This window comes from Nelumbo lutea, chromosome 4 (assembly GCF_056320005.1).
Source record: "Nelumbo lutea isolate HS-2025 chromosome 4, American lotus-T2T, whole genome shotgun sequence".
Classification (NCBI taxonomy): Eukaryota; Viridiplantae; Streptophyta; class Magnoliopsida; order Proteales; family Nelumbonaceae; genus Nelumbo; species Nelumbo lutea.
The window spans coordinates 8,995,685-9,021,184 of NC_142687.1; the positions used below are offsets into that span (position 1 = coordinate 8,995,685).

General features: G+C 37.6%; 1 protein-coding gene across 2 annotated transcripts in view; it reads right to left on the reverse strand.

The window, feature by feature from the left end:
• The window catches only part of EMB3012 (embryo defective 3012), a 111,444-nt gene that overhangs the window by 34,084 nt on the left and 51,860 nt on the right, over nt 1-25,500 (reverse strand). For both annotated transcript variants that reach the window (XR_016094764.1, XM_088940837.1), the window contains exons 15-24: nt 21,245-21,436; nt 20,310-20,369; nt 20,168-20,236; nt 19,720-19,866; nt 19,473-19,592; nt 19,107-19,226; nt 8,344-8,499; nt 8,194-8,256; nt 7,967-8,100; nt 6,991-7,402 (exon numbers count right to left, since the gene is read on the reverse strand). Coding sequence is in view for 1 of the 2 variants with exons in the window: in XM_088940837.1 (XP_088796963.1) it covers nt 6,991-7,402; nt 7,967-8,100; nt 8,194-8,256; nt 8,344-8,499; nt 19,107-19,226; nt 19,473-19,592; nt 19,720-19,866; nt 20,168-20,236; nt 20,310-20,369; nt 21,245-21,436 (1,473 nt within the window). In the remaining variant the exon portion in view is untranslated. The remainder of the gene's footprint in view (nt 1-6,990; nt 7,403-7,966; nt 8,101-8,193; nt 8,257-8,343; nt 8,500-19,106; nt 19,227-19,472; nt 19,593-19,719; nt 19,867-20,167; nt 20,237-20,309; nt 20,370-21,244; nt 21,437-25,500) is intronic.

Here is a 25,500-nt window from a genome sequence, read left to right on the forward strand (position 1 = left end):
TCTTTCAAAAAGAACAGCAGTACTTGGACATGTAAAAAGAGAAACGAAGGAATTTTTAAGAGCATGCTACAGCACAAGAAATTTGGTACTGGAGATTCAAGGCAAGAATTGAACAGAATGTCAAAGAAGATTATTGCAACATGCAACATAGTACAACACAAGAAATATGGAGTGGGTTCTAGGAGAAATCCACTTTTGATAGATAACTTAATTTCATTAATTCCTCTGTTTCTCCTCCCCACAAAAATATCATCACAGCTCAGCCCAAAATAAATTGTTTCTATTCACCCCTTGTTTTGTTGATTATCAACCATACTATGATACTATTGGCTAATCTTTGTATCCATTGCACCAGCACCTGCACCTGCATTCCTACCACCATTAACCACTTGAACTTTTTGATTTCACATCCATAGAACTTTTATCTAGTTTCTGAACCATCCCACCACCATCTTAGAATCTCCTATCACAATTTCTGCCCTTGGTGAGTCCCCTTTCCCTAGTGGCCCCCAAAACAAAGTCTTTACATTGTCCTTCTCACCTCTATAATATCCACTATACCCAAAGGTCTCGGATTCCCCATGCTACTTTTATCAAATATAACTTGATAAATCCCTCTTCTAATATTCATCAAAAAAAAAAAAAAAAATCCCTCTTCTGGTGGTACCACTACTTATGGACATTCTCACAATTCCTTATTGAGTGGTGATTTTATAATGTATTCATGTTTCTAGTTTTGTTCAATTTGAGTCTTTTGATATTCATCTTCTATTTTGTTAGTGTCTCAGGATAGGGTCAATCATTCTAAAGAGTCAAATTAGATAATAATCTTTTTTTTTTGAAAGGTAAATATGTATTTATATTAAAAGAGGTAGAGCATCCCTCAGCCAAAAATTGTTTACAACTCCAAGTCATTTGACTATCTACCACAAGTGTTACTTACATCATTGTGAAATACTAGCGCTTAGAATTCTGCAAAGTTGAAGATGAAATCATGCCATTTTTGCTTTGACCTATTTTTTAGGGTTCAAAATGTGCCATTTTTGCATGTATTTGGTGTCATTAGATAGGCAATACAACAAGTGAGGTTTTGAGGAGGTCAGGGAGGAAAGGAGTGGTTTGTAAGCTTGATTTAGAAGAAGCATATGATATGGGGGGTTGGTCCTTCTTGGGGGAGGTGATGGTTTGCTTTGGGTTTGGAGAAAGATAGTGCAAATGGGTGATGGGATGTTTAAAGAGATGTCGATACTATATATTGGTGAATGGAACAATAGTGGATTTTTTCACGGGCTTGAGGGGTATTAAACAAGGAGACCCTCTCTCTCCTTTCCTATTCACCTTAGTAGCAAATGTATTGGGGAAATTGATATCTAGAGCAGACTCAAGAAACCTAATAAGAGGGTGAAGTTGGTAGGGATGGGGTACCAATCACTAACCTACAATTTTCTGATGATACGGTCCTCTTTTGTGATGGAGGTGACTTGGGATGGACTAGAAATCTCAAAATTGCAGTGCAACTATTTGAACAAATGTCATATTAAAAGGTGAATTTTGAGAAAAGCTGCATAGCTGGAATCAATATGAGGGAGGGGAAGGTGTTAGAGAGTGTCGATATTTTGGGTTGTGTGGTTTCTAGTTGGCTTCTCAAATACTTGGGTCTCCCACTAGGTGATAACCCTAGGAAAGAGAGTTTTTGAAACCTGGTGGTGGAAAGATTTGAAAAGAGACTGCCTCTTGGAAACGAAATTATTTATCCTTGGGAGGGAGAATCACCCTAATTAGATCCACTCTAGCTAATTTACCCGTGTATTTCTTGTCAGTATGTAAATTCCAAATGAGACGGCTAGAAAGTTGAAGAATCTAATGAGGGATTTTTGTGGGAACTGGAGAGGAAAAAAATGATCATAGAGTTAGGTGGGAAGTGGTGTAGAAGCAAAAAGTTTGAAGGTTGGGAATTGGGAATGTGCGGAAATGGAATTTGGCTCTTATAGGGAAATGGCTTTGGAGACTTCCTAATGAGATAGAAAAGTTGTCGCCTAAGGTAGTGGTGAGTATCCATGGGCTAGCGACAAATGGTTGGGAAACTGGAATTAAAGCAAGGACTACAAGAGCATCCATGTGGAAATCTATCCAAGCCATCCTCCTCTTGTTCTTGCTTAGATCAGGCAGTGATTTAAAAGGCGAACCTAGGCGCATAGGCGAGGCCCATTCAAAAGGCGCACGCCTGGTGTGCCTTGCACCTTAGGCCAGACGTGTGCCTTTTGGAAATTTGCTGCTTTTACCTTTTTTTTTAGTCTGGCTACTGGGTCGGGGGCTTCACCCCCGAACCCCCGTGCCACACCCCTCAAGGCCAGCCCAAACAAGTCCATGTTAGGGTCTTAAATTCTTAGTTTTTACACAAAATAATAATTTTATAGTTTTAATTGCTTTTAAGAAGATATTTTATTAGGATGAATGAATGGACAACATTACCAAATAGGGGATTCTCAAAAGCTCTGGTTTAAGACCCTAACATGGACTTGTTTGGGCTAGCCTCGAGGGGCATGGCACAAAGGCGGCTCATAGAATTAGGAATGTAATATGTCACATTAGCTACTTGATGCAATTAAGAGAAAAAAAGAGATTGTGGGTTTTATGTGTTTGATTTCATTTTTAAATTCTCATTTGAATATGATTTACATATTATATTTATGTATTTTAATTTTAGTTAATAGGTTTTTTAAAACATTTATTTTAAAACTTAAGTTTATATTTTTATTAATATTATGTTTTATGATTTTATGATTTTTTTTTTGAATTTTTATCTTTTTTTTTTTAAACTGTGCGCCTTGCTTCAAAAAGGCGCGCACCTCACCTTGCGCCTTGCGCTTTTAAAATAGTGGGATCAAGTATGACTTACACTCTAGGAGCTGTATTAAGTTTTGGGTTGGGGATTCCCCATTAAGGGATCAATTCCTTCCTTGCTTGCCTTGTCTAATCACAAGAATGAGCCTATGTCTACTTTTTTGGTTCCTACCAACTCGAGTACTGGGTTTTTGGTTTGAGAAGGGCTATTAGGGATTCTGAGTTAAATAGTACTATGTCCCTTATGGGAATTCTGGATGGGGTATATTTGGACCCTTCTCAATCTGATAAAAGAAACTAGACCTCTACCCTTGATGGTCTGTTCACTTGTTCATCTTTTTTCAAAACCCTAACCTAACGATCCGCTAATGAGGGCCTGTCTTTCCCTGTTAAAGAGGTGTGGAGTAAACCTATCCCACCCAGGATTGGGAGTTTTTGCTAGGAAGCATATCTGGAAAGAATCAACACATGTGACTCGCTTCAAAGAAAAAGACCTAAGAGTTGTTTGTCCCCTTATTGGTGTATTCTTTGTAAGGTTGATGGTGAGAATTGCTACCACTAATTAATCTCTTGCATATTTGTTAAAGGCTTATGGGAATGGTTTTTTTCTTTGTTTGGATGCAAATGGACTCCACCATATGTGCAAATCTTGTTTGCTCCTACTTTCTTCAGTTTGCCAAAGAAAAGGGGAAGACTAATGTGGAGATGTGTAAGGGCTGCCATTAGCTGGACCAATTGGGAAGAAAGAAATTCAAGAATATTCACAGGGAAGGAGAGAAGCAAGGAAGCTATCCAGGAGGTGATTTTTATCAGGGTAGGACAAATCTATGGAGTTATTCAACAATGTGTTGATGGATGGACTGTCAAGAAAGTGGAAATAAGTTGCCTATTCAGTTCTGGGTCAGGAGGTCTCAGTTCCAGTTTGGTCCACCCCCCCCCCCCAAAGCAGCTTCTTCAAGATGAATTTCGATTGAAGCAGTATTGGTAACGTGGGGTCTTCAGGTAGTGGGGGTGTTTTAAGGGATAAGAAAGGGAAAGTAATTGCCTTGTTCTCAGATCCAATTGAAGCAGGTGACTCCCTTAGAGCTGAGATGTTGGTGGCAATTGGAAGGTGTACTGGTGTACAGAGTGCCAAGGAGTTAAATATAAGGAAGCTGATTATAGAAGGAGACTCAAAAGTTCCAAACTGGTGGTGAGCTGGTTGAAAGAAGACAAAAATGATCCATGGACTTACAGAAATGAAAAGAAAAAATTCAAGTGGCTGACAAAAGACATGGAGGTAAAAGTGAATCGGGTCAAGCGACGTGCCAATTCTTTTCCTGATGGTTTAGCAAAACAGGGGGTGAACAGGGGTGCTTTGTTTTGCTCTAAATTGAAAATTTCTGTTCTGTTTGTTTCATGTCGGGGGAGATAAGAGAGGTTATCTATTCCCATTGTATCCTTAATTTCTTCAATGAAATCTTCTGTTATTGTCAAAAAAAATCATTCTGTTATTGATAAAAAAAATATATATACAAGTGAATTATAATTGTTTCACTGATGGAAAGAAGACTCTAAACTTTGATGGGAGTTCCAGGTAGTCCAGGGTTAGCTGGCATTGGAGGCACAGTAAGGGATGAAAAGGGGCAACATATGCTGGACTTTCAGTGGTCCAATTGGATTGGCTGACTCCACAAAGGCTGAGGTGATGGCTGCTCTCACTTGAATCAGAACAGTAAAAAATTTGGGAATTCAGAACCTAACCATTACTGGTGACTCAGCAAACACCATAAAGTGGATAAGAAACAAGGAGGGGGAACCTTGGAGACTGAGCCACTATTTGGCAGAGGCTAGGGACTCTTTCGACTGCTTAAATGCTACTTTAGTTTGGATTCCAAGGGAACAAAATCATATAGCAGATGGCTTAGCCAAGTGTGGGGTGTTTTTCGATCATTTGTTTAGTAACAAGCTTCCTCCTCTGTAATCTCTTGGGGATCCTCCCCTTTTCTTTTATAATTGTTTCACTGGTAGTGCCAACCTGTGATGGGGTTTCAGTCTGTCTTCTTGGTCTCTCTTAGATTTATGTTTGGTTTGTTTGGTTTTAGTAAGATTGGTAATGAATCACTAGAGTTGTTTTGGGAGTTGACTGTTTCTATAGGTTACTTATGGGTTTGCTTCCGTTCTAAGGCAGGTAGGATGCATCTGGTCAGTTTTTTGGTCCAATCCTTAAGTTTAGCCTACAGAGTCATTCTAATTAGAATTTTAAAGTTGAGCAAATGGAATAAAAGTTTGTTTTGAAGTTACTTGCACTAAGAGTGTGATTCTCTCTTTCTCTAAAAGTGCAATCTTTCATCACCAATCAAAAAAGAAAAGTTCAATCTTTCTTCATCAATCAAAAAAGAAAAGTTCAATCTTTCTTCATCAATCAAAAAAGAAAAGTTCAATTTTTCTTCATCAACCAAAAAAGATAAGTTCAATGTTTCTTCTTTTTCTTCCCTATATCAAATATATATTTCTCTCATGGTTCAGATCCTTAATTCCCTTTCTTTACCTACCATATACACCCTAGTAGAACGTTCCCCTTCCTTCCCTATATCAACCTACTTCATGAATGGTACACAATCTAAAATTGACATGAAAGCTCCAGTAAGATCCAGGAGAAATCCATGTCATGGCAATCATTTGCTCATGGAACTATACCCCCTGTTCAGTGCAGCCCAAAATAAGGGTGCAGTGGTCACAAAAAGCTTCAGCAGCCATAAGAAGTGATGTGGAATCCAAGATTGAAAATAACTTAAATGTTTGGCAAATAGAAACCATGACAGAGTTAATGCAGAAGATTAAAAGCCAGAAACCAGAACTGGATAAAAAGATAGAATATGGGCCTGAAACCCCCTGGAGTCATTCTCATCCCACTCAATTTTTTCAGAAACCTAAGCTCTTGCTCCACTGGGTCTTAACCAAGCTCCAAGGCAGGGTGCCCTCAATGTGCATTTAGATGTGGCTATTTTTGGTATTGTCACCTTGCCAGCAACTCTTAGGTAATGCCTAACCATAAATCTCAATAAAAGGGGAATATATCAGGATAATGAAGAGTATGTTCTCTTTCCAACATAACAAAATCAGAAAATCATATTTTCCTAATCTGTCAACTCGCCTTCCTGCCATGGTCTAAATTTTGGGAATTTTTAGGTTGGGATGTTATTTCTCAGGCTCTCTAGAAGAATTTTTCCACAGCCAGCATATATATGGTTTGAGCCAAATGGGCATAATGCTGTTTTCTGTGGGTTGAACTATTGGAGCTAGAGAAATCCATGTATCTTTGTGAACAAGACAAGCACAGAGATGTAGTAAAATGGAAGGCCTGGGGGACTTTAAGATCATGGTGACATACAGGATGTTCCTCAAAACTCTTCTTTTGATTGTTATAGCTTGTTTACAAATAGAAATGCACAATTGAAATTGTCTCTTGACTCTTCACTGTGTATATCCCCAAAGTACAGAGCTTTGGTGTACATTATATTACAATTTTTATACTGCTTGATACAATTCTTTACTTTAAACAGAAAAAAAAAGAACTGCACATGTAACTTTATCCATGCAACTTCTATGTCTTTCACTTTAACGGATGCCTCTTACCAGCACTGAATATGAAGGATGACTCCTGGAATAGAAAATGATACTACACATTATCAATTTGATAACCATCAAAAAAAAAAAAACACTGCAATAGAAAATGATTATCCAGTTTCTATTGCATTCTTGAGCCACACCAACCATCCAAGATTTTCCTCAGCTTATTCTAGTTTTCTGTCACTATGTTCATCAATCTTAAGTATGACCAGATTTTCGGCAAAAAAAGGGATAATTTTTTTCTCTCTAGAGACAGGTACTACAGTATTCTTTTACTTGCCAAATCTAAAGCTTACATCTAGGTGTGCACTTTAAAATTCTGTTAGCCTGTTGTGTAGGACCAAAAATTGCTCTAGTTTTCTAGGGTACTGAAATGCAAACAACCAAATATTTTAAGAGCAGTTTAACATGATATCAGAACAATGGCTGATGTGAAGGTGTTGATGCTGTTTTCTGGTCTTATATAAGAACACTAAAGCATATTGAATTTTATTCAAATTAGAGAATTAGTAGCATAACTTGATAAATTCATACCTCTGCAACCCTTACACATGATGCAATCTCAACTATCCCAGTTGTACGATCTTTTGCCTGAATGCAATCAATATCATTGCTCTCCATTGTCTTTATTCTACCACCATCTACAGAAATAGCCTTCTGTTGCATCTCTTCATTTTTACCGCCACATGTTTTCAATAGAGAATAAATAATAGGCCCTTTACGACTATGAGAATCCCGATGACTGTATGATTCGGTCGATCCAGGCAAAAGATTTGAGGTAGTATAAAAAGGAGGAAGGACCCAAGTCATTGACTTTCCAAGAGCAAGAGGAGGATCAGACACCACCCACACTAATGCAGATGCATTATATGATCTTGATTGTGAAAATGCACCAGAAGAAAATTTACAGGAGAATGAAACAGCAACATTTGTTTTGCCAGCAAACCTGGTATGCAGAGATTCACATTAGGGAAACAAGTTATCAATGTTAAAAAAGATAAATGAAGTATTATAAAAAAAACAGATATTGCAAACAGAAAAATGTGTCACAAATAAGTATTAGACACCTACAGGTCTCACACACTGCACTGGCAAGATAAGAAACATATTCTATGCAATACAAATCTTAAGTAGCAAAAATTGAAGGTTATAGCAAAAGCATAAGCATAATGGAAAAACATATTCAAAATTAAAATGAAAACAATAGTAACTTTGATAATGTATTGCACATTGGACAAATATTACAAAGAAAAATGACTCCTTTTCTTTAACAATATATAAGTACTTGAAAGTTCAGGTGTTCTGTGTTCACTCAAAAGTTAACTGGAGAATAATAAGAGATGGATCTGCCAATTTCCCAACCACATCATGAAATTAGGATCAGCTAAGATGATTGTAGTGTTTGGTCCTCCCACCCAAATTGAGGAAACAGTTTCATATTCTTCTCCGTGCTTCTGATTTCACTTTTTAACGCATGCTTTTTATAACATAAAAAGCAATTAAAACATACCTTCCATGTAATACATTGATGGGATTGAGTTCTTTGTTATCTGAATAACTGGAAGACATAATTCCCCTCAAACCAGATAATAGAACATCATACTTCTCACCATATGAGCACTTGGCCACTTGGAAGCTCAACACCTAACATAGACAATTTTTTTATGCAAACAACATAAAAAAAACAAGAATGCAACAAAATGGCAATAAGAATAAGTACAGGAAAATTCATTCGACCTGTTCATCTTCTACGGTCCACTTGTAATTGTTGCATAGCTCATAGAAGGAAAACAAATTTCCCTAAGGCATATATTTGAGTTAGCTGAAGATGTAAAGATGAAAGAAACCAAATAATAAATAAGCTATAAACTTCTTTCTGGCACTTGCCTCTGGTAATGAAGGGAATACTGGCATTTCACGACCAACACCAATCTGTTGACTCTGTAAATTCAAAATCATGGAAGAAGGGATCCCTACTTCAACTTTCCCCTTGGCTTGACAAATCACACTATCTCCAGCCCCATACATTGTAGCCAGTACGGTCTGATCATGAGAAAGAACATACAAAAAAATTCTAGATTTTAATGTATAAAATATGTTACAATGCTAAGCTGATTAGGAATAAAGGGAAAAGAGCATCAGTTTTAAATGATAGAAGAGAAGAAACAAGAACCCTAGAAATTCATCATAAAAAAAGAAAAGAAAAGAAACAAGAACCCTAGAAGTGAAAGCAAACAGAAGAAATACAAAAGAGGCATCTTATCCACATCTTAAATGCTTGTATGCTGTGTATCATTTTTTATTAGTTCTATACTATGTATAATTATCATAAACATGAAATGAGTACCAGACCCAGAAAAATAAGAGAAAGATGCACTGGCAGCATTTGCCAGCATAATATACCAATTTGCAAAGAAATCAAGATATAGTCCAAGAAAGACTTTTAAGCAGTGTTGCATAGGGGTGAGCATTTGGTTTAGTCGAAAATAACCAAAATTATTAGAGGGAAAACCGAAACCAAAACCAAAACCGAATTTCTTATTTTTTTATTTCTGTTAAAACTGAATTTCATTATATATTGAATATATTACATATATTTTATAATATTAATTATATTATCTCGCAATGAAATTTTCTCAGTTAATACAAGTTTCTATTTTACTTTTCTAAAAAAATGAAATTCAGTTAATTCGGTTTTTTCATTAACTGAATTGTCAAATCTGAAAACCTAAACTGATAACTGAAATACCCTAAAACTGAATTGACTGAACCAAAATAACCGAACTGAAAACCAAAACCAAAATTTCTGGTTTGGTTTTTCGGTTTTAACCAAATAATGCTCACCCCTAGTGTCAAATGGACATGACACAAGAATCAGAACCCTACATGTCTCAGGGAGTCTCACTTTGGAAGAAAAAACAAGGACCAGAGGACATGTCTATAGAAAGTATAAACCATTAAAATAATCCATTTTTTGAATTTTAACATTATATGCCTATAAAAAAGGCCTAGAACTTCTTTGTCACTTAATGGTTTCTTGAAAAAATGGCACACATTGTCAAGAATGGAGGATAAAAACATTGTCAAGATTTGAACCATCTTGCATTAGATTTACCAGTTGAATACTTCTTTAAGCAACAGTTAATATTTTATTTAACATGTATCAAAAAAATGGTGTACAAACACTAATCTACCAAGCACTGGCCTAGCCCCCATCAGCCTTCTATCTGATTTTCTTTTATATATTCCTATCCTCAAAAGCTAAGATGGATGAATGGAAAACAAGAAACGATAGGATTAGGAATGAAGTTATCTGTATGAACTTAAGAGTAGCTCCAATAGGTGATAAAATGAGAGAGAATAGATTAAGATGGTTTGGGCACGTGCATAGAAAACCACCAACCATGCCAGTTATAACAAGTGATCTGTTGCACATTGAAGGGGCTAGAAGAGCTCGGGGTAAACAAAAAAGGACATGGGTAGTAGTAAGAAATGATTTAAGCAATAATAGTTTAACAGTGGATAAATGGCTTTAAATATAACAGATTGGCAAAACACGATTCATGTAGCTGACCCCATATAGTTGGGACAAGGCATGGATGATGATGATGATATTCTTATCCTGTTGGCAGATCTTTCTTAGTTCTGTAGTTAGGTGTTCAATTTCCCACATGATCTATCTATATTTCCAAGATCCCATATTGTGTTTTTTAAGACAGCCCAAAATTGTATTAGAGTTCCCTGCCACCACTAGATCCCTGTACCTTGGATGTTTAGCGAGTCTCAGCCCATTTAGAACCGTCCTTAAGTTTAATCACCATAGACAATGGGTCTAGAATACAAAGCTAGTATCTCCCATCACAATTTCTAAATACCCCCCTATAACCAAAATTCCAGGGTTCCCCAAGCTACACCCATCAAAGTACAGTTTGATGATATTAGAAATCAGAGGAGACCAATAAGAAATAGAATAAATTTTTGTCGAGGAATTAACCCCACATAAGTATTAGATATGATTCCTTGACACTAATATATCTACAAAGGGTGGAGGATGCAGGGGTTAAACAAAAGAGGAAGACTGTTAATATACAAGTGATAATTACAGACAGTGGGGGGAGGAGGAAGAGAAACTCAATAATTTTTGAAAACAAGAATTCTTCCACCCTAATTAATGGTAATATTTCTTGGAACTTGGGGTTGAGGAGAGGGTAACATGAAAGAGGAGGTTGTTGAATCAGTGGGCCTTGTTCCTAACCTAGAGTTTGTTTTTCCTCCTTTTTTAGGGGTGGATAAAAGGGTGTTGTTTCCTTGTTATAATGGCATTTTTTTGTTTCTTCTTTTACCAAGCTGCTAGACCACTCTAATATCCATCCCCTTTTCCTTGGAAAGCTTTATGGGTTTTGACTTCTTCCCCAAAAGTCAAGGTATTTCGTTGGGCAACCTCTTGCCAAATCATCAATACTTGTATAGATGCCAAAGGAAAAGGAAAACATGGTTTTTATCCCTACATGTGTGTTCTTTGCATCAAGAGTGGACAATACACTATTCATCTATTCGCTTCTTGTCATTACTGTAGAGAGGATGGGCCGAATGGCCGCCCATAGACTGTTTACTTATTTCTTTTGTTTATGTTCTTTGCTGTAATGGGCCTCAACATGGACCTTACTTATGTTATGTTTTCTTTAAATTATTCGCCCAGTTAAGGGCCTCTCTGTAATTACTGAAATTAAGTTAATGAAAAAGGATTAGGGTGTAAGAGAGGATTACATTCGAAAATCTCTCTCTGAACCCTTATTGCTGCCATCTTCGTGTTCTTCTTCCTCTTCTCTCTACTTGCTTCGCTCTTCTGCTGTTCTCTATCATCTTTTTTGCTATTTTTTATTAGTCCATTTGTTTCAAAAAACTGTGTTTTCTTCTTAGTATTAGAGCAAGCTCTCCTTTTTTCCTTTTTCTTCCCATACACAGTGTGTATGGAGAACTGAATTGAATGAGTAGTTAAAAAAATTTTTTCTCAACCCAGTTGTTAGTGGTTTTTGGAGAGGAGGCTGTCTTTGTCGTCACTTTGACAGTCTCAGGTGTGTTGCCCAAAACCCTAATTAACTGGACAAATCTGCTTGAGGGCCCCACAGGGAGTTTGACCTTCATCTTGGCGCTCAGTGATTGAATGGCTTCTTGTTCTTCATCTTGAAGATCAATTAAGTAGCTCAGTGTTCTATGAAGTATACAAGGTGCGGCTAGGTTTTTTCTGTTTCTTCCGGGTTCCAGGTGTAACGCAGTTAACAGGTACAGCTGCATAGAGGTTGATGCACAACATATATTTTTTCCTGTCTTCCTTGATTGTTAATTGAAGTTGTTAGAAGTTATTTTGGAGTGTTTTTAAGAAGATGGATCCTTTGGAAGTTGAAAACAAGCATGTTGCTGAATCCGGACATGTTCAGGGGGCCTCTGTTGACTCTCTATTGGTTGTGACCACAGTCGAGCTAGATGGAGCCAACTATCTGGCATGGTCACATTCAGTAAAAATTCATGTCTGCAGTAGAGGCAAGTGGGGGTATATCTCCAGGCACAAGAAGGCTCCCTCGAAAGATGATCCATATTATGAAAAATGGATGCAAGAGAAATTACACTGTAATCGGATGGTTAGTAAATTCGATGCAACCTCAAATCAGTCAACACTATTTATGAATGAATTCAGCAAAAGAAATATGGAACGGTGTTGCTGAAACCTATTCTCAGAAACTGAATGTAGCCAGAGCATATAAGCTGAGGAGTAATGTGAAAAATTTAAGGCAGGGGGAGAGACCTTTGGCCATTTATTTCACAATGCTAAAATCTCTTTGGCAAGAAATTGACTTGATGGAAACTATTGCCTGGGAAAGTACTAATGATGCTGAAACCTACAGAAAATTAGTTGAGACAAACAGGGTTTTTGAATTCTTGACGGGGTTGAATCCCGAGTATGACATCACAAAACAGAACACCTTATCCAAGGATAGTGTTTCATTGTCTTAGGCCTATGCCTTGGCAAGTAGTGAAGAAAGCAGGAGACTAGTCCAGGTTCAAGGGGCTGGTCTAAATGAACACTTTGCTAACATGGGGCTGAAACCAAAGGGAACTACAGGAAATCCAGGTGGTTCAGGAAAAAAGGAAGTTATTTGTGACTACTGTAAGAAACCAAAACATACAAATGACAAGTGTTGGAAACTGCATCTGGAGCTTCTTCCTCCTCATTTCCAAAAGAAGGCTGATAATGTGAAGACTGGAAGTGCCAACATTGCAACTGGTCCAAATAATTACAGGTACTTAATCGATGAGAGAACTACTAGTGAATAGTTAGCAGTTATGAAGGTAGAATATGAGAAGTATGAAAGGATGATCAATCACCTTGAGAGTGTTGTCTCTTCTTCCAACCCTCCGGGAAATTCAACTTCTTCTGCATTTGCTCATTCAGGTATAAGGGCCACTGCCAATCATGCAACTATCTCAAGTAATCGTAGGATCCCTTGGATTATTGATTCTGGAGCTTCTGATCATATGACCAGCCTTTCCACTTTGTTTATTTCTTATGATTTGCTTCCTGGTCGGGATAAGATCACCTTAGTTGATGGCTCTCTTGCTCCTATCTCTGCCAAGGGAACCATCAAGGCCATAGACTCTCTTTTACTTCCTTCTACTCTTCATGTGCCCAAATTGAATACAAATTTGTTATCTACAAGTAGTCTAACTAAGTCTTTTAATTGCAGTGCAACATTTTTTCCTTCCTATTGTGTCTTTCAAGATCTGGAGTCTCAAAAAGTGATTGGAAGTGGCCATAAGGCGAATGGAATATATTTGTTGGATGCTCCTGGACAGTGTCAAGGCCAACATGGGAAAGCTGCTTTTGGATCTACATCTTCAGAGTTGTCAGTCGTGTGATGTTATGTCATTTTCGTTTGGGTCATCTTTCTTTTTCTGCATTGAGTCATTTATTCCCAGAACTATTTAAGGAAATTAATTTGTCTAGTCTTCATTGTGAGTTGTCAAAACATTGTAGAAGCAGTTACCCTTTGAATAATAAAAGATCTTCTTCTCCATTCCATACGGTGCACTCTGATGTGTGGGGGCCATACCACTTACCCTCTATGGGTGGCTATAAATATTTTATCTTGATCATTGATGATTTTTCACGATATACTTGGCTATTATTTATGAAGTCCCATGATGAAGTTCCCAGACTTGTGAGGTAGTGCCATGAATTTGTTCTTACCCAATTTGATACTAGAATCAAAATTTTCAAATCCGACAATGCAAAAGAATATTTTGAGAAAAAACTAGCCTGTTATCTCACTGATTTGGAGGCTATCCACCAAAGTTCCTATGTTAGGACTCCAGGACAGAATGGAGTTGTTGAAAGAAAAAATTGGCACATTGTTTAAGTTGCAAAAAGTATCTTGTTTGCTTCACATGTTCCTACAAGATTTTGGGGGGATACTATTCTCACTGCAACCTACCTAATTAACCATATGTCATCTAGAGTGTTGGGTTTTAAGCCGCCTTTTAGTCTCCTTCATCCAGGCAAGAACCTTTTTCCTATTCCACTCTGTGTCTTTGGTTGCACCTATTATGTACACATTCCAAGTACCAAGAGACATACATTTGAACCAAAGGCCCACAAGTGCATTTTCCTTAGTTATGCCTCCACGCAAAAGGGTTATTATTGTTTTGATCCAAAGTCTAGAACTCAGTATGTCTCAATGGATGTCACCTTTGATGAGTCTTCTTCTTTCTATGATCCTTCTCTGGAGAAGCATTGTCAAAAGGGGGAGAATTAGTCATAGTTGTTTGATCTCCCCCTTCGTGTCCCAGATGAGTCTTCTTTTGAGCCTCCTACACTTCCAATCACAGACGAGACAACAGATACTAATGCAGTCCCTTTGGTGCCACATTTCCCAGACCTTGACATCCCTATTGCTATCAGGAAAGGTAAAAGGAAGTGTATTGCACATTGCATTTCCAAACGCCTTTCTTATAGTTTGCTCTCTCCTTCATATTTTGGTTATCTTTATTCTGTTGCTTCTAACCTAATACCAAGGCCAGTGTCAGAAGATCTTACTATTCCAGAATGGGGGGATGTTGAGAACAAAAATTGATGCCCTGCATAAGAATGGCACTTGGGAAGTGGTTGATTTGCCTGAAGGGAAAGAACCAGTGGGCTATAAGTGGGTTTTCACCATCAAATACCATGTTGATGGCACCATTGAAAGGTACAAAGCTAGGCCAGTTGCCAAAGGTTATACACAGACATATGGGATTGACTATCTGGAGACCTTTGCTCCTGTTGCAAAGATGACTTATGTGAGGGTTCTGCTATCTCTGGCTACACATTCAGATTGGCCACTTTACCAGCTAGTTGTGAAAAATGCATTCCTGAATGGAGAATTACATGAGGAGGTCTATATATCTCTTCCACCGGGGATGTATGACACAGATATGGAGGGAAAGGTATGCAAGCTGAAGAAATCTCTTTATGGACTTAAACAGTCACCTGGGCATGGTTTGAAAGGTTTAGGGCTGCCCTTGTTAACTTTGGCTATATACAGACTCAATCTGATCATACCCTCTTTGTGAAGAGGAGAGGCTCTTTGGTGGTATATCATATTGTCTATGTTGATGATATAGTTGTGACTGGTAATGATGTAACAAGAATCAATGATCTTAAATCTTTCCTTCATACAAAATTTGAGATCAAAGATCTTGGGGAATTGAAGTATTTCCTTGGCATAGAAGTTGTTCGGTCTAAGGATGGAATCCTTATCTCTCAACAAAAGTATGTGTTTGACTTGCTCACTGAAACAGGGAAGATGGGTGCTAGACCAATAGCTACTCCTATTGGTATGTCACAAACTTTCTGCCTCAGATGGAGTATTGTTGAAAGATAAGGGAGTCTTCCAGAGGTTACTTGGGAAAATGCTCTATCTTTGCATGACTCGGCTAGACATTGCATATGTTGTCAGCTGCATTAGTCAGTTCATGCATGCTCCTAGGGACACTCACATGGCAGCAGCAAAACAAATTCTGTGCTATTTAAAGGGTTCTCCTGGAAAGGGAAATCTATTTGCTAAGCATGGTCATATGAAACTAGAGGCTTACACAAATGTTGATTGGGCCGAAAACATTGGTGATAGAAGGTCAACTTTTGGGTCCTATAACTTGGTGGCATATTATTTCTTGGAGAAGCAAGAAACAATCAGTTGTTGCCACATCTTCAGTTGAAGCCGAGTACAAGGCCATGCCTCATGGAGTTTTTGAGCTACTTTGGCTACAATCCTTGATGGACGAACTAAGTATTGAGTATGATAAGCTATTAATGTTATATTGTGATAACTAGGCTGCCATCAACATTGCTCACAATCCGATGCAACATGATAGGACCAAACATATTGAAGTTGACAAACATTTTATCCGAAAAAGAGTGGCTTCTGGAGAAGTTTGTCTACCATTTATCTCTTCTAAAGGACAGTTAGCTAATATCCTTACCAAGGGAATCCCCAAGGCCAAACTTCAGCATGATACTGGCAAGCTTGGCATGATTGACATCTATGCTCAGTTTGAGGGGGAGTGTAGAGAGGATGGGCCGAATGGCCCATAGATTGTTTACTTATTTCTTTTGTTTATATTCTTTGTTGTAATGGGCCTCAACATGGGCCTTACTTATGTTTTCTTTAAATTATTCGCCCAGTTAAGGGCCTCTCTGTAATTACTGAAAATTAAGTTAATGAAAAGGGATTTGGGTGTAAGAGAGGATTACATTCGAAAATCTCTCTCTGAACCCTTATTGCCGCCATCTTCTTCTTCCTCTTCTCTCTACTTGCTTCTCTCTTTTGTTGTTCTCTATCATCTTTTTGACTATTTTTAATTAGTCCATTTGTTTCAAAAGACAGTTTTTCTTCTATTACAATAGCCAAGTCTAGAATCATTTCTTTGCCCTCTTTAAAGGAATTCTATTGCACCACAGCAGATTATAGATTTATTCTCACATGATATCTGGGGATGCCAGACAAAAGGAAAAAAAAACTATTATGGCACTATAAAAGTGCTGCAAGAATGTGGAGTATTTGGGGGTAGAAATGCAAGGGTCTTTGAAAATAAAGAACAAGAAACGTGGAAACTCCAATAGAACTAGTCAAACTAAGAATTGCACATTGGGTTCTAACATGTGAGGAGTTCCATGGTGCGAAAACGGATGATCTATTAAGAAGCCAGAACATCATTGCTAATGTGACAATAAGAAGACTACAAAGGGTGATCAATTGGCAGCCCCCTGAGGCTGGAAGACTTGAGCTTAATTTTGACAGCTGTTGTTTAGGCAACCTGGCAAGTCCAGTGTGGGAGGGGCGGTAAGGGATTAAAGGGGCATCATTATGATGAGCTTTTCCGGGACTGTGGGTTATGGAAGCTCCTCGAAAGCAGGTATGATGGCTTTAATCTGAGGTCTCAAGTTGTTTGTACAACAGAATTAGAGAAATGTTCTAATAGAAGGAGATTGCCAAGTTGTTTATCACTTGGCTTATTGCAGAAGAGAAACTGCCTTGGAGATTGAGAACTTTTGTTAGGGAAGCCAAATCCATTGGAAATAGACTGAACTGCTCATTCAGGTGGATCCCTAGATCAGCTGACAGCTTAGCTGGAGCAGGAGTGACAGTACAAGGATGTATTTGGGGAAGGCCAGGTCCTGGGGTGCAGTTGTAAATCTAAAGTTCTGGTTTTCTGCATCATTGTATGTCAGCCTCATGCTGTTTGTAGGTATTACCCTTGCTGTCAAGCCTGGGCATGGAAGGGAGGTTCTTTTAAGGAAGATAATGTAATGCCACTGTTAATTATCAAAAGAAAAAGCAAGGTTCTTCCATGGAGCAGGCAAGTCAAAAGGCTGTAGACATTGTTCACTTGTGGCTAGCAATACCAAAACCTTCTAATTCATCTGCGGTCAATCTTATTTGATCGCACGATGCTTTTTGTGTAGAAAGAGGGAAAGGGGCCTTGACAACTGCCATTTAGAGCTGTCAATGGGTTGGGTCTACCCGACATAACCAAACAGACCAACCCAATTATGTCGGTTCTGATTCTTTGGACATGCAAGGAAAGTTATTGTGGTTTTTTTCTAATTTTTTTATATATTTTATGTCTAAAAGGGTAAATTTCATACACAATATAGAAGATAATTTTGGTCAAGTGCTGGAGGTGTTGCCTTAACACCTTTAAGTGGATGTAATCAGCTTCCTTTTTATAATTAATAAATTTTTTATTTTACTATAAAAAAATTTAATTTGGTCAAAAAACACTTGTTTTATCAATTATTAAAGTTAAATTATCAAAAACGAAATTCCAAGTTGTTATTATCATAAAGAAAAATACATTTTAAGTATAATCGGGCCAGACCTAATTATCCCTATTGATATTTGGTTTGGATCTGGTCTGTAGTATGTTTTATAGAACTGATTAATAATCAGTTCAGGATTGGTCCATGTTGTCCCATACCAGACCCAACCCATTGGCAGCTCTAGTTCCATTGGATAAGTTTGTCCTTTCCCACTCTGCATGGGCTATACTTGTACATCTTTTCATACATTATGTATGTATATCAGGAGGGTAGGAGTTCAATACTCATCAAAATCCAATTGGGTGCTCTTGACAATAAGGCCGACTAGAAATAAGAGAGAAAAAGAAGAGAAGAAGAAGAGAGAAGATAGAAGAGAAGAGGAGAGATTGGCGACACTGGCGGCGCCAGCTTCTATTAATATTTATAGGGCGTCTAAAATAAAAAGGGAGAAAGACCCTTATGCCCCTGACGTAAGCAAAGTACAATAACAGAAAATAAAAATGACTTTAAGCCAACTAAACAGACCCTAACAAGACAAAATAATAAATAAGACATAGAATAAACTATTTCAACGGGTGCAACTTAGTCTCCCACGTCTAATGATCAATGCATATTAATACATGCCAATTCATGTATTGTGGATACAGATAAATACATATGTGCATTAGAAAACTAAGATACAACAGAATGCCCTTAAGAAATACAAATAAATCTTATAGAGACACAAAGAATACTAGTTTTAATATCTAAATTTTGAGAATAAAGTGAAAGAAATACTTTATCTATCCATGTTAATCGCTTAACATTTAGAAGACAAAGCATTAGCACAAATATTGACTTTTGTTTTTTATTTTGGTTAATATGTTTTCGTACATATGCAATTCTGAGGGTCCTTGCTTGGTCTAATGGTAAAATCTGAGGCTAACAAGCATGAGAAACGTGTTTAAGTCTGAAAGTGGCCACCTTGCACCAAGATATAAAAAAAAAATGCCACAGGTTAGGTAAAGAAAAATACATGTTGATAATTTATACTTAAATGTGCCATTAACCTTTTGTTTTCCTACTAACAAATTAATTCTAGAAAAATCCAAAGCAGATGCAACAAAGAAGTAGTCCCAGAAAGATTCTTTCTAACAAAGCCATTTACATTTTTGTATGGACAAACAAGATCATTAAGAATTCAGAAGAGGACCACTATGAAAAAGAATCCAAAAGAGCATTCACCATCAATCATTAGAACAGGTATCACCAATACATGAATACCAAGTGAAAACATCTAAAAATTCCTGCTTACAGTTTTCCCAGGTGATAGTGCTACAAGTCGTCCTGAAGTTCTGTTCACTGTCGCAGTCCCATCATCCATACTGGCATACTCAACATATGCCCCAACTGTGGGACCTCCTTCCACAGTAAGCTAAAGATAAAAAGATAAGATGATTTTGTTGCAATACAAAGAAAGTAACCAACCATCAGCAAAGAAACAATATCAGAAAAATTAAACAAGAACTTAAAAGCTTAAAAATATACTGAAATGGCCATAAGTGTAGTCTAGAAGGAGATCTGACCATTTGATATTAAGCAACTACAACATGCCTCCTTTGCTCTTTTAATATTTCAAATCCTAAGTGGATAGGGGGTATCAAAATATTCTAAAGCATACCACATAAGATGCGCCAGGCACAAGAAAAAGATCATCAGGGTGTATCCTTGGTGGTGCATAGACTTCAACCTTAATAGGCTGGCTTGAAATTTCATGTCCAGAGCGTTGCCTAGCACTAACCTAGAGATATCAAGTTATATCAATAGATTTAAAATCTTCTTAAAAGAGAATATCATTAACATAATTTGGAAGTAATAAATAGTAGAGTTTCAGTATCATGCCGGACAAAAAAAAAAGAAAAACTCACATAAAGAGTTGTAATCCCAAGTTGTTTTGCTTGAATTATAAATTTTGGACCATCAATATTTCCACTACCAGGATCTGAGATATCATCCTTGTTGACAAGCTCAAGTATAGGATCCTCAATATGGACATGAATATTCATGTAGACATACTACAAGAAAAGGAAAAAACAGCATAAGGTAAAACAGGAATAAGGCAAAAATAGTAAAAAACAGTGGCTAAATATGGTTTGATATATCAGCAACAACTCATCTAGCACAAATAGGCATGTTAGAAAAGAGAACATATTGAAAAGAACAAAAGGAGTAACTTTGTGAACAAAACACCCATGTACATCCTTCGGATACAGATATGTTGCACTGGTAAAAATACCAAGTAATGAGTTCCAATAACAAAATGTCAAAAACAAATTTAACATCTTCAGAGATAAATACAAATTTAAACATTCAAACCTGAGAAGCATCAAAAGTACTTCCATCACGAGTCCCAGCTAATATGTCAACAACTTTTGCACTTCCTTCCTACAAAACATCAAAATAAAGCCACTAATACATGCAATCCACAAATAAAATGAAAAGTGACAGTCAGACATACCATAAGGCTTATATCATCTTGTGAAATAATCTTAATCCAGTCAACATCTGCAACTTGAACCTGTATAATGTAAATACCTCCATGAGAAATCATGTCAGAAGATCAAAACTTTTACTATGGAAAGGGAAGAAGATGAAATTATTTTCATGAGTATCAGACAAGACCTAGACCAAACAGTAACATGAGAGGTGGAACTTCAAATAGAAAATGTTACACAGATCCTAGACCAAACAGTAACAAGAATCTTGTTCCAACTTTATAGGGTTGGTGACATGAATCCTGTTCTGCCATTCCATTCTGTTGAGTGACAAGAATTCTATAACATGCAAATATTACAAATATGGAAGACTTTTTTCAGTCATATTGTACCTTTGGCTTTTTGACTTAGACACAGTAATACCCAGTCAAATTTTAATTCACTTTATTGACAGAAGTAGGTCCAATATATGAGAGCTGTGGATATTTAAGACAGGATTTTGTAAACTTTCAGCACCTTTTTTGATAAACTTTCAATGCATTTCATTCTATATATTGGAAGTAATGGAAGAGGGAAAAGCATCCTAGGAATTTAGGAGCACATGGGGGACTAATAAGAATATCTGGTTCCTCTTTGAGGAGCTCTTTAGGAGCACTAAAGAATTTTTCGCCATCTAAAATAATGAAATTTTAATACAATTTACTGCTGGTACATGTTGCTACATGCAGTAACAGTCAAACTGAGGTATTGGGGATCCTCAAGGATCATTTCAACTAATCAAAAAATGATCCAAACTCTACTCTATATCCATAAAGACCTTTGCAATGGTTCTTTCAACAAATACTGAAGAAGAAACAAGGAGGGAGAAGATAAACATTATTAACAAGAATGAGGAACTTTTACACTCTGAAATGCTAAAAGCCAAATCAACATACAATTCAAAATAGAAGAAAATTACCACAGCAGAAGCTGCAAGAGGAGGAAAAAGTCCCATATCATGAATGGTGACACGTGCACTTCCCAACCCTACAGGACCCAGCATTACTTGCAAGCACTGAAAACTTGGGGGTGGTTGAATTACTTCTATGACTCGAGTATCATTCACAACAGCATCCATGAAACAAGTTCCTCCAGTAATCGACAGATTTACCTGTTATAAGTTGATAATAGGTAATAATACAATATAACAAACTAATTGGCCAAAGGACAACGATTTTTTACCATGTGAAAGCAAACATGAGAACAATGGAAAAGTACTTCTCTTTTTCTTTTCTTTTTTTTCTAACCAATCAAAAAAATATATTATGTACCATGTGAAAGCGAACATGAGAATAATGGAAAAGTACTTCTCTTTTTCTTTTTCTTTTTTTTTCTGATAACCAATCAAAAAAAATATCATGTACATGTATAAAGGTCTACATTGCACCTATATAGATGAATTGACAAAACATATTCAGGAGGAGGTCCCATGATGCTTGTTATTTGATGATGACATTGTTTTAATTGATGAAACTAATGAATGGAAAGCTCCAATCAACAATAGAATAAAGATGAATTTCAATGGAAGCTCTTTGGGAAATCCAGGCCCAGCAGGCATAGGGGGTGTACTCAGTGATTCTTAGGCAAGATGGTGGCAATGTACTCAGGACCAATTGGAATGGGGGACTCGGTGAAAGCTGAAGACTTGGCTTTACTGCAACTATTAAGGTTAGCTAAACAGCTTCAGTATCAACAGATGGATGTGGAAGGTTATTCCAAGCTAGTTATTCCATGGACAAAGAATAGTACTTCAGTTCCCTGGGTCTACAAGGCATGCCTTTAAGGAAATAGAAAGCATCACAAGGGATAGATGTCACATTCAGTTGGGTTAGAAGAACAGCAAATGGGATGGCAGATCGATTAGCTAAACAGGGGATTCAAAGGCCACAATTGATTTGGGCCAAAGTGTAATGCAATATTGAAATGTATACTGTAAAACACGGGCTCTTGGAACAGTTCAAGATGAGAGTACCAATTCTGAATTAAATCAATTAATAAAGTTTCTAACTTTCTATTTTGTTGATCAAAAAAATGATAAAACTAATGAAGGATTAAATATGAAAGAAAATAGTTTCTAGAAGAGAGAAGGACAATAAGAGAAGAAGAGAAGTTGAAAGAAAAGAGAGCAATAATCTAGCCGCCCCCTTCACTTATTATTTATACTAAAATAATAGAACAGTACAAAGACAACTATGCCCTTATGGGTGACAAAACATAAAACAGCATATATTACACTCAAAAAACATAATAAAATATGGACTCACATAACTATTGTGGTCCCCACCTCCTATCTAACAACATAAAACATCTACTCAAAAAAAATATCATAAAACTAATTAATCTTCAACACTCCCCCTCAAGTTGGGAGTAAATGTCACACATTCCCAACATGCATAGATCATGTTCAAGCTTGTTCCTTGCCACCCCTCTAGTGAGAACGTCAACCAGCTGCAACTCTGAAGAGACATAAGGCAAACACACTTCTCCGGTCGTTACCCTTTCTCTTATAAAGTGTCTATCAACTTCATAGTGTTTTGTCCTATCATGCTGAATTGGATTGTGGGCAATATTGATTGCAGCCTGATTGTCACAGTATAACATCATAGGTTCCTCTGCTTTCACCGAAATCTCACTCAAAAGAGATCTAGCCCAAAGAAGTTCTGGGACACCATGAGCCATGGATCTATACTCAGCCTCTACACTTGACCTTGCCACAACCGCTTGATTCTTACTCTTCCAAGAGATCAAGTTTCCACCTACAAAGGTACACACTCTTGATGTAGACCTCCTGTCATCAAAGCATCATGCCCAGTCTGCATCCGTATAGGATTCTAGCTTCAGATTCTCATGATTTGAAAAAAGAATGCCTCTGCCAGGGTGCTTTTTCAGATATGCAAGTATTCTCTCAATAGCTTCCTAGTGTTGAACCCGAGGTGCATGCATGTATCGACTCACAACACTGACAGCATAAGAAATATTTGGTCGTGTCATACACAGATACAACAGTTGGCCCACCATTCTTTGATATCTCCCCACATCCTTTACCAATTCACCATCCACACCATTAATTCGGTGATTTGGATCAATAGGAGTATTTGTTGGTTTGGTCCCTAGCTTCCCAGTCTCTCGCAGTATGTCAAGTACATACTTTCTCTGTGACATGAAGATCCCACGCTTGGATCTTGCAACTTCAATCCCTAAGAAGTATTTGAGCTCACCAAGATCATTGATCTCAAACTCTTTCTGCAATGATTTTTTTAGATCATCAAATCTCCTCCAGATCATTTCCTGTCACCACTATATCATCCACATACACAATCAGAATTGACACCAAAGCATCTATCCTCTTCACAAAGAGGGTGTGATCAGAATGTGTCTATGTGTATCTAAAACGGATGAGTGCCCCTTTGAACCTGTCAAACCAAGCCCTAAGTGACTGTTTCAGTCCATACAGAGATTTTCTGATTCTGCACACCTTTCCTTTACCAACATTTTCATAAAAGCCTGTTGGAATGTCCATATATACCTCCTCCTGTAAATCACCACTGAGGAAAGCATTTTTGACATTAAGCTAGAACAAGGGCCATGAATAGGTGGCTGCTAGAGATAAAAGAATACGAACTGAACTCATCTTACCTACTAGTGCAAAGGTTTTCAGATAATCAACACCATAGGTTTGAGTATACCCTTTTGCTACCAACCTTGCCTTGTACCTCTCTATCTTGCCATCGGCCTTATACTTCACTGTGAATACCCATCGACATCCAACTGACTCCTTGTCTAGGGGGAGATCAACTATTTCCCAAGTTTGGTTTTTGACCAAAGCATCCATCTCATCTTGCATGGCTATTTTCCATTCAGGTTTGGAGAGAGCCACAGTAACATTCCTGGGTATAGACACAGAATCTAGGGAAGAAAGAAAAGCACGGTAGGAGGGTGATAAGGCACTGTAGGAAAGATGGTGTGAAATGCAGTGGGTTGTACACTTTCTCTTCCCCTTACGAAGTGCAATGGCAATACCAAGGTCAGTGGGATCAACTACAACAATGGTGTTAGGAACAGAAACATTATCATCAAGAGGAATACCTGGAACTGTATCTGTCGAATCTGGAGTTTCAGAAGGACTGACAGAGAGTGGTGTGGGTCGAGGATGTGTGGAGTCAACCATCATCTGCCAGCGCTGATATTGCTGTGAGGCTGCCCGTAGTGACTCGGGTAATGAAACTGCGGGTGCAAGTGCTGGCTGAACTGAGGGAGGTACCACAGAAACAGGAAGAAGAACAGATTGTGAGTTCTCCTCTCCAAAACTCTCCCACTAAGGAGAACCACTCGAGAAGAATGTAGATTCAAAAAAGGTAACATCCATAATGACAAATTTGCTCCTCGACAATGGTCATAATAACAATACCCCTTTTGGTTCTGAGCATACCCAAGAAAAACACATTTCTTGGCCTTAGGATCCAATTTCTTGCAATGAGGGCGAAGAATGTGAACAAAAGAAACATAGCCAAAAACCCTCAAAAGTATATGAAATATCTCTCCATCTAGAAAAAGGAGGCTAAATGGCACCTTAAACCCCAAAGCCCGTGAAGGAACACGGTTAATCACATGTACGGCTGTAAGAACTGCATCTCCCCAGAACTGCACAGGAACTAAAGCACACACCATAAGACTCCTTGCCACCTCCACAATGTGTCTGTTTTTCCTCCCAGCAACTCCATTCTGTTGCGGTGTATATGCACAACTGCTTTGATGAACTACACCATGTTCTAAGAGAAACGTGGCTAGGTCCTTCTCAAAGTACTCTCTGGCATTATCTGATCTAAAAACCTTAGTTCTCACTCCAAATTGTGTGAGAACCATCTGGTGGAATTGTCGTACTAAGTTAGGAACCTCAACGCGTGATCTCATCAAATATATCCAAGAATATCGTGTATAATCATCCACAAACAAGAGAAAGTAACGAAATCCTCCCATGGAAGGGATTTGATATGGCCCCCATACATCAGTGTGAACAATATTAAAAGCAGTACTTCTTTTATTACTTGGTTTAAAAGACTGTCTACAATGCTTTCCTAACTGACAACTCTCACACTCCAAAGGAGATAATTGAACAAACTCAAACAACTTTGGGAAAAGACATTTCAAAGAATTAAAAGAAAGATGTCATAAGCG